Raw genomic sequence first — 10384 nt, 5'->3', positions numbered from 1 at the left:
ATCACCAAGCCATTACAGGCTTCAGAGGAAACTGTTTATGTGACTCCAGAGCTAATTAGGCTCATGAACTAACAAATCGCTAGCACAACTGGTGAGGAACCGATCACATTCATGGATTGTCTGGAGAAGTCGGCCACCTCTCTCACGATGTGTTGAGCTGTGTGCTTTTGACAGATTTTTTACCCTTTCTTTAGCCGCCACTAACTTGCTGACAAAACTTTGGTCTTGGGTGTGGAGTATTTTTTAGTGCTAACGCGTGTACCGTTTTCACTTAAACTGGGGAATCTTGACTGGTGAACCATGTTTCAGCCCACACCGAAGAGGTGTTTTACCATAGAGTCTTTGGTAGCGAAGGATAATCCTTTGCCAGCGTCGAGATCCGAGGAGCCCATACGACCAGCGGCTCTCAGCTATGCAAACTCAAGCCAGATGAACCCATTTTTAAACGGCTTTCATTCCAGCGGCAGGGGCGTCTACTCAAACCCGGACTTGATGTTCGCTGAGGCTGTTTCACATCCTCCCAACTCCGCCGTCCCAGTCCATTCAGTACCACCTCCTCACGCTTTGGCTGCTCACCCACTGTCGTCCTCGCACAGTCCGCACCCTCTTTTCGCAAGCCAGCAAAGGGACCCTTCAACTTTTTACCCGTGGTTGATACATAGATATAGATACTTGGGTCACAGATTTCAAGGTAAGTTCCAGCAAAATATTTTATTCGCCAGTTGTTTTGACCAGTCGTCCAGAGAAAAAAAAAGGCCACACGGCCCAAGGACATTGCAGTGTTTCATTGATAATTAGCTAAATGCCACTTTTGTGCTAGAAATTAAAAATGCTGAAATTAATGCTATCGAAAAAAGTTTATAATCATTTTATTGTATCGAAATAATAGGCTAATGCTGTGAATTAGCCTACTGACATTATACAACGGTTATCAGTAAATTGCTGGAAGAAAGGAACCTGGCATTATACCATATATATATATACACACAAAGCTGGTTTAAAACTCATAAGTAAAGTATTTATAACTTTTGTATTTGATGTTTATTATATTAAATTAATTATTTTAACAGGCTTACATATTTATTTAGCGTAAACGTGTTACATCGCCTTTTAAAAGAATCAACATAATAATAATCGATTGTTGTGTCGTCAAATATATATGAAAAACTTTTATTACAAATAATACGCATTCACATTACCAGAAAAAAAACTTAAGAGCAAATAAATAATTTATCAATAGAACAGAAGTTTAATTTCCGTTCGACTGTTTTTTTTTCCTGGTAATTTTCTCGAATTTCGCATTTATCTGAAAGTGCTTTGCCTGGGTCCTTAATGTTGTAAAAGTGACCTTAAAAAAAGAAGCTAATATTCATAAACGTTAATAAGTGTGATACTATCGTATTATTACATACATCACACTCTCAGCTAAATAACACACGTTAAAGCAAAAAATTATGGCTCTTTTTTATATTATTCAGTATAGGAAAACATTTGTCATCCCAGTTTCTAACCGAAATGTTTTCCTGGTAATTTTCTCGAATTTCGCATTTATCTGAAAGTGCTTTGCCTGGGTCCTTAATGTTGTAAAAGTCACCTTAAAAAAGAAGCTAATATTCATAAACGTTAATAAGTGTGATACTATCGTATTATTACATACATCACACTCTCAGCTAAATAACACACGTTAAAGCAAAAAATTATGGCTCTTTTTTATATTATTCAGTATAGGAAAACATTTGTCATCCCAGTTTCTAACCGAAATCCTCGCAATGAAAACCTTTATTTACCACTGGTAAAGATAGGCTACTCAAAGCCATTTCAGTTGTGAAATAAAAATAGCCGTGTTGTATCTCCGTGTGTTTTATTTACAAATATAGGAAAATAATATTGTAGGCATCATATTTTGAACGATTACCTGTAAATTAACATTATTTAGTCTCAGATTTGAATTGGCAACAAAAGTTTACTTAGCTACAGGAAATATTATCGCTATTGGCAAGTAACTATAAAAAAAGATAACAGAAAAAAAATATTTATATATATATATATCTATTTCTGTTTGGCATGACCGGTTAATTGTGATATTATTGTAGACTATATTTTAGTAAGATGTTGGATGCTATATAATGTTTTAAAATGTAAGGCCCAATTAATAGGTGAGAACAAATTGAACAAAGTCTAACACCGATAAAGGATAGGCTGCTTATTTTATGGGAGACGATGGGTTTTAATTTTCACCATTTTCATTACAGGAAACGAAACGTGTCCTGAAAGCTTCCTATTGCACAATGCACTGGCAAGAAAGCCCAAAAGGATTCGTACAGCTTTTTCACCATCACAGCTACTACGGCTTGAACATGCTTTCGAAAAAAATCATTACGTCGTCGGCGCGGAACGAAAACAGCTCGCTCACACCCTTAACCTCACAGAAACTCAGGTAAGATGAAGTTTACCTGTCTTCATTAGCGTGTACAGCCATATGTGAATGTGCGCATGGTTCTGTGGATATAATACGGCCTAAATAACTATTGAAATCAGTAGGCTCGTCTTTGAAACGGTTACATATTATGGTTTGACTACACCTTAAATATAAACACATAGACAATGTTTGCGCAACAAAAACGCAGTTCTGAATGATTTAATAAACAATAAAAGCTTTTAAAATTTAAATGCTTTATTTAAATATTTTCTAACGTTTAATCGCTCTCTTTGATTGCATATTTACATATATGTAGTAGCAATGAGTATTGGCGTTAGTCATAAGTGGCCTTGCACAATATGTTTTTTATTTGCACAGATGTGGCGACTTTTTGATTTCAAACAGAAAATGCTGCTGTGCTTTTTAGCGTTTGGGTTTTGTTGGGAATTCCATGCGTAAAGGGCATTGTTCTAAAAGCGCAGTGGTTTGAAGTGAGTTCAATCCACCATTTCCAATTCACCCCGATGTTTGGTGAGGTTGAGCAATTCCTTTTTAGGCAGAGGGCTCTTGTGCAAAATGTTTGACTATTAACCAGTTAACCGTTTTAAATGGACACTTACAATAATGAGGCGGATTCTATGAATTTCCCTGACCATATTTAAGATCGTATTTGCGCGTATCGTTCAGTGGCCCGGTCGAGTCTATTGTCCCGGTGACAGCACCGGCCCTTTTCTAAACGCCGCCTTTCAGAAGAGCAAGAGAGAGAAATGGACTACGAGCCACTTCAATGCTTCAATTAGCTCTCTGAAAGCACATTAAATGTGCCTCACTTGCCAAGTTGTCAGCTGTGAGCTTTACGGATGATATGAATGATAAAGGTGATGAATTAAGCTAAAGACTTAACTTTACCAATGTGTGCTAATATAAAAGGTTTTATACGGGGATGTAATAATGTGGGGGTGAATTGTAAATAGGCCAGCTAACACAGTGATCCGTGATAATAAGCGACAAGTCGGTGAAGTTACACTGGTGGTATCACACTATTATACACTCACATGCTGCTTCTATTGTACTGAGTCCATTCTCGCTCAACAGTTGAGTTTGAGTTTGAAGTAGCAGCAGGGCATGATCGTGATGATGCAACCTGTCGTTCGTAAACAGGTCAGGTGCACTTTAAAAGGAAAGCCACGCCAGCCAGTCTTCCCTTCCCCAATCTCATCCTCACTTATCAGTAATATGTATTTAATAGCCTACCTCATTTCAATTATTAGTTGTTTTAATTTATGCCGACCGAGGAGGACACTAAATGAAAGTCGGCCAATGCTCTCGCGACTAGATTGACTGTGAGATACCTGGCAGTTCTTTGTCCGTCTAGCCCTAGCTATTCTTTAAGGCCCGTTAGTGATACCTTCTGTTAGGCCAACTCTCTTTGTTTAATTGTTTTATTCAGAGGCCAACGAAAAGCCTTTGTGTACTTTACGCTGATTATTTTCATTTTTCCTCGCCACAGGTAAAAGTTTGGTTTCAGAATCGAAGGACGAAGTTCAAGCGCCAGAAACTGGAGGAGGAAGGTTCGGATTCACAACAGAAAAAGAAAGGAACTCATCACATAAACCGATGGAGAATGGCCACAAAACAAGGAAGCCCTGAGGAAATTGACGTCACCTCAGACGATTAAAAGACTTATACTGTTTGAACCCGGGACAGCGGCGTGGCTTGAAGGATGTCACGGATAAGGATGCTGTGTACTGACAGAGGGAGAGGGTAAAGCCAATATCACATTTTGATTCTTCGAGATCGACAGCTTGAGGGTGAGAGATCCTGTTGGTGGCACTGCTGTCACTACAAGGGAACTGTCAATAATTTTCACGTTGCCAAGGCAAGGTGATTGACAGGTATTACATGCAGCCCCCCGCCCCCCATCACCACACTACCCGCGCGACCTCCTCACAACTATCACAAAATATAGCTCAAATGCGCTAGGACATTTGCACTTCTGAGGTTTTTTTCCTCTCGTTTTATTTTTTCAAGACGTGAACCTTCCACATCAAGATACCAAAATATAGCTACAACTGTTTTTGTAAAACTTGAATTGCATGGTAGAGCAATGCATTTTTTTTTGGTAGGTTCATTAATTAATTTGACCTTCTTTTTTCAAAGTAAATTTGATTTGATTCTATTTTTAATCTGAGAAATGTTGTGTGCTTCTTCCTTTTTTACAACAGTGTGCAGTCTTTGAATTTATGATTCTCGTGTTAAAGTGATTGTGAAAACAATATGAAGTAGCAGTGCTGCGTTATAGTGTTTTTAAAAAAAAGTTTATAAAAAAAACCGATTATAAAAACTTTATTCAAGTTTACCACGTACAAAAGTAATTCTAATGAAAAAATTCTCCATGACATTCCTTAAAAATTAAGCTTTACCATGACTCCGTAATCTTGGTGCGAATATATGATCGGGACTCGCCCCTCCTCTAAAGAGTTGCCTCGAAGGATTAATGCAAGAATTGACGGCCGCCTAGGCAGCAAAACTTCAAGCACTGAGCGTATTCCATGTATAGAGATACTAAAAGCTAATGTTTATGTTAAATCGTCTTTTACAAGAATGTAAATAATTTTGTGTTTGTGTTAAGTTTGCTACAATTTTAACACAAAGTATACTTCCAAGAAGTATGTAATTGTCAATATTTTGTCAATAAAGTTTTATCAATATGTTGCTCAGAATAAAATTACAGCCTTTTTGTTTTACAAAAAGAGGCCAAAATGAAACTTTTGTCCGGTATAGTGAATGGTTTAGGATGCATCCTTTTTTAGAAAAGTATTATTGGACAGTATTGTATGTGTTGCACTGGCAGTTGGTGTTCTTTCGATTCGGTCCCTTGCTCATTGTCCTTCAGGACAAACAGGCGAGGTATCGTAATTATCACTATTTTATCAATGGAATATTCCACCAGCTGTCTAATTAATCTGAGTGTATAAAGAATGTAACGGGGAAATGGACTGGTTAAAATGTAACACAAATAGAATGCTTACAACGGTCTTGAGCTCGGTTTTTCCACAGTGCTTGTTTTTTCTCGCCTCATTTGCCGCTCAGTCTGATAGACTGGCATTAACCAGTTTTATTTCCATTGGTAGAAGAGCAGCGTCTGGTCTGTTCAAGCTACAAAGAGTCCTGCGAGCTTTTGTGAAAGTGCAAATCAGTTTAGGCAATTATCATACGAGTAATATGTGGGGGAAAGGGGATGCATTGAACAGTGGTCCACTTTAATCTGTTAATCCGTGGATCCAAGGGGGCCTGGTTGGACATAATTTAGTACAATCTGACTACCTCTCTCAACGCGATAAGAGAAGGTTTGCAATGTGCCGCAAAATAGGAGCTTTGTTTAAAATCTTGTCGGCAGCAACGGCTGGAATGTATCTAGCCTTTCGTCCTCCGTTCTTGTTTTTATTATAGGCACTAGCCTACTATGAATAATAGGCTATAGAATGCAAATATGAATTCTATATTTGTATGTGAAACACGTCAATTCATCTATTAGCCTAACTTGTATTTTTCATCCATTTAAAACATTATCCCAAAATAGCCTAATCGTCGTTTTAAAAATAAAATTGCATTAGTAGTAGGCTATTAGCTATTTTATTTAGCTAACGAGACGAAATATTCCGAAATCCCAAGCAAGACCATGCTGAGCGTTTTAGTGTTGTCCCCAAAACTTTTAATCGTAGTTTGATAAAGGCTAAATTTTTCATTGGGCTATACATAAACATACTAGGCTATATAAAGGGATTTTTGAACAGTATGTGGCTAGGCCTATAACGGTAATAAAAAAAAATCTGCGGAGAATACTATTAGCTTTGAAAAACCCCTAAAAGCTTTATTACAAACCCAGCTTTGAAATAGAGGGATTAGAAGGCTGAAAGGGTCCCACAATAGTTAGAAGAAAAGGTTTCATGCTAATGAGGTTAATGCCCTTTGTATCTCCGGACTCCACAACTTCATTACTCCTATCTCGGGCAACACCGAGCGGCTCAGAGCCCACAATCCACTCGAGCTGTTCCCTACCCTGCCTAAAGAAGGATTTGATAGCAGCCCTGTTCAAACTAGATAATTATATCTTTTCAAGTTGGAATTAAGATAAAGAAAGTGCAGTGAAGGCGGTGAGCCTTGATCCGCTGCAAACAAATTTGGCGCACTTTCTCCCTCCGTTGTGCTTCAAAAGACAGGACACCCCCTCGTTACCGCTCGCTCCCCTTTATTAATTTTGCATTGCCGATTTAAATGCGCCTGGTGTTTTGCATTTAATGCTGGACAATTAGCTGAATTTAAAGAAGGGAAATTATATTTCGCCGAACAGAACAGGCTTAGAAACTTTTTATTATTTGTTAACGTTATTTGAGTTGAGAAGATTCAATTAATTTGAAAGGCCCAGTTACGGTGTCAAATAAAGAGCAAAAATGCAAGGGCATTAGAGAACCGAAGTAGGCTGCAATATTTTCTATTTCTTATAGCCTTATTTTAAAGCATGTGTTTCATTTAATTATGGAACGTAGGCTACTAATTATTAACATTATGATAAACTCGTGTGTTTAAATTATTCAAATATTGTCTAAAAGATACAATCTCTTTCCACCCAAAAATGTCATTTTCGTAAACAGCGAGCGGTGGACTATAACTTCGACCTTGTATAGACTATGCCTATTAATCGATTTGCTTTTCTAAACAAGCATACGGGCCATGGGACTCGCTGTATTGAGAACCCTCTGACCCGCTAGGTTACCCCGTGCTGCGATAACTTGTTTCAGAAGCAACATTAACTTAAACGTTCAACAACGCCACGCTTATGCAGAGGGAAAACGATCAATCACAGAGGGCCATTGCCATGATTCATCATACAGTGAGGGAAAAAAGTTGGTGTAGCTTCCAAATGCTTGCAGTGGTTTCTAAAATTGAGGTCTGGGTTTTAAACCCAGGTGAAAAACCTGCGCCATACGTGTGATGTTAAATAATTACCCGTCATTTAAAACGGCCTTCTATCAAATAACCCCAATGACCCAAAACCTCTAATCTGCAATTACTGGCTTTAATTACGTCCGCTGATCCTACTAAAAGGCAGTTTTACAGTACGCTGGACGGTCTGGACTCGTGTGCAAAATAAAGTTATGCCTGCTATACCTACCTGCATTATAGCAACGTATTGCACCCTACTGATGTAAGATCAACCTTAAAATTTTTAAAAAGTGTGATGGAGATTAAAGTGCAGTTTCACTTCAATTTATTGACAGTTGGCAAAAACATAATAGATGTTGTCCTGCACGTTCCGAAGTTATTTGCAGGCTTCTGCTTTATATAGGCCTACTCTGCATTTCCAGTTGCAACTGGCCACTGAAGCTGGTTTGAGGTGATATTTATATAGCATGGCCTGAAATGTGACGTCATGACAAACACAATCTATCCAGTTTCACAAATTGCTTTTGAAACTGATCCTTGTAATGGGAGAATGAACCCCCCCACAATTCCCGCGGCCTTGCCATAAGGTACAGCGATAAATATACAAGACTAATGAGCAATTATAAAATAATCACCCTTCAAATAGTTTACGTTACAAATTAAATATCATCTTAGATTCTCTTTTTATTATTAACGAAGGAAAGCCCTGAGAGTTTCCATTCTTACACTGATGCTGGTCTGGAGAAATGTACTTGAGTACATTTAGTCACAACTTCTTAGTATGGCGCACAACGTGCGACGAGAATTTGATTGAATTCATTTTTGTAGCCTTGGTCAAGTGCATTGATTGAATCCCCCCCAGCCCCTTCACTGAACACACAAATATCAATGGACCAACGGTAAAAACACGGGTAACAGCAGCGGTGACACTGCTGAGACTTTATCGATCCTGTAGCGAGAGAGTCGAGCCAGTCAGGGCTTACCTTATCCTGGTTATGGCGTTTTCCTGCATTACTATGCTGCCTCAAAGGGCCACTTCATTGACAAATTTAACAGCATTGCCTACTTTTTTTGGCTTTTTCATCCGGATTTAAAAGTCTATTCTCATTTCTGTGCAGATGCAAAAAACGTGTCAAAATCCATTGCTATGCCATTTGGTTAATGCGTCACCTTAACGATAATATGATGGAAACTTTTTGGTACCGTTATTACTGACTTCAGGTGAATGCATCAGTATTGCAAAAAATGCATTTATGTTGTTATTTGTAGAATCACTTCATTTTAATTAATGGTGACGCTGGGAATTTGTCTAGAAGAAACCATAGGACGAAAACCTTTAAATCGCTCAACATAGTAGGCTACTGTCACAAAAGCTATAAAAAGTCGACGGATTAACACGTATGGAATAACCCATGTTTCCTAAACTAGATCGTTCGTATTAGGGTAGAATATGAACTTATTTATCGTGTCTACAGCTGTCAGATACAAGGTGTAGAACTATGACCGCAAATTTCCCCAGTATGCCCAAAACTGTCTCCTTGACACCAATAATATATCTATATCGTGAAAATACCGTCAAACATCAAAATCATGCGTAATCAAAGTAGACAATTCTGAATATAGTAAAAAATTATTTGAGATTTGGTAAGATTTCTTTTTTTTTTCAGAAATATTTTCAGAAAATGAGTAAGAAATACAACATAGCTCAACAACATGGAGACAATAACAAAATATAACGGGAAAGCATGCATTGTGGGTCATTTTAAAGGACCCTGCAGTTATTGCTGTTTTGGCTGACAACTTAACAGATCCAATGCATTTACAATTGCGATCATATATGTGGCTGCCATGATACAGACTATAGGCTACTGGGGCAGTTTTGTAGGAAGAAGAGGATGAGGAGGATGAGCACGTGGGAAATCTCTCTCAAATGTATTTTGTTAACTTGGTAAAATCAAATAGAGGGTTGATTTCTAATTAAATCATTCATAACGTAGATCTATAAACTTAAGCCTCATCGCCTGTCATGTATCTAGACCTTTCAAGTGCATTCAGACTGCAGAGTTATGTATTAAAAGGGACTCTTGCCAGCACGTTTTATAAAACTACTTTTAAATTCAAATATTAAAAGTGTTTTTAGTGTACAGTTGCCGTGCATGAAATAATTTATTAAGTATTCGCAAAAGACTTAAGAAGTGATTTTGTATTTCATTTATGAACGTTTTAGGTGCTGATTTGGTGAACATTAAGTAGCCTAAGTGCAACTAGCGTCCTACCTTTAAACTAATAGAATAACATCAATAGTCTAATCTCATACAGTAATTACACTACTGCTTCTTGGAAAGTAAAAGAGACAACAACAACCCCTCGATGATATTGTAAAAGGACAGAAATCACTAACCCTAACCAAAATCTATAATTTTAGTTTTCAAATGAACAATCTCTCCATTTCCGCAGTAGTCTGTTGACATATCTAACAGACAACTCACTTGTACATATTTTCGGTGTCTGAAGACGTACGCACACAGACAGAGCGAGCGAGAGAAGAGGGGGGTGCGCACGCACGCACATACAGACCACAAAAATTGTAAGCCTAGGAACAGACCTGTAGCACTTAGGCCTATAGGGCTTAAATCACGGAATTTTAACAATACTGCAATTGCACAGTGTAAATCGGTCAGCTTGCTGCAGTATCTTGGATCTCCCGCACAAGCCTGGCTATCTCACACAGTGGATTAGAACTAAATTCACCCTGGAATTCCCAGGTACACTGCTTTAATAATTTTGTATTTGAAAGCAATGCAGGCGTTTGAAAGTACCACGTTAGTGTTGTGGTCATTAAAGCTTTTGGAATGTAGCCTGTTCCATAAATGATGAGCCTTTTATAGCTAATATGGAGGAGTCAAAGCGGAGCGTTTCAAGTGCAAGTGCAAAGCGTGTTCCTTATGGTTTCTAAAAAAGTTTGTTTCTGGTTCGACTTTGTAATACTACTACTACTACTACTACTACTAATAATAA

At 38.0% G+C, this 10384-nt stretch overlaps 1 protein-coding gene across 1 annotated transcript; it reads left to right on the top strand.

Annotated features, from left to right (window-relative positions):
• On the top strand, positions 1 to 4511 carry LOC107602481 (homeobox protein EMX2). The gene is made up of 3 exons (XM_016294998.1): positions 1 to 691; positions 2253 to 2437; positions 3930 to 4511. The coding sequence occupies exons 1-3, from the start codon at positions 301 to 303 to the stop codon at positions 4095 to 4097; spliced, it is 744 nt and encodes a 247-aa protein (XP_016150484.1). The 5' UTR covers positions 1 to 300; the 3' UTR covers positions 4098 to 4511.
• Positions 4512 to 10384: the final 5873 nt, after the last annotated feature.

The sequence above is a fragment of the Sinocyclocheilus grahami genome, unplaced genomic scaffold (assembly GCF_001515645.1).
Source record: "Sinocyclocheilus grahami isolate Dianchi unplaced genomic scaffold, SAMN03320097.WGS_v1.1 scaffold328.1, whole genome shotgun sequence".
In the NCBI taxonomy this organism is placed as follows: Eukaryota; Metazoa; Chordata; class Actinopteri; order Cypriniformes; family Cyprinidae; genus Sinocyclocheilus; species Sinocyclocheilus grahami.
This window is presented reverse-complemented; position numbering and strand designations above follow the sequence as displayed.

Bases quoted from the DNA above. Each gene is read 5' to 3' on its own strand.
- LOC107602481 (XM_016294998.1), top strand. From the start codon at position 301: ATGTTTCAGCCCACACCGAAGAGGTGTTTTACCATAGAGTCTTTGGTA. The intron at 692-2,252 runs GTAAGTTCCAGC...TTTTCATTACAG, and splicing joins CTTGGGTCACAGATTTCAAG to GAAACGAAACGTGTCCTGAA. The intron at 2,438-3,929 runs GTAAGATGAAGT...TCCTCGCCACAG, and splicing joins TTAACCTCACAGAAACTCAG to GTAAAAGTTTGGTTTCAGAA.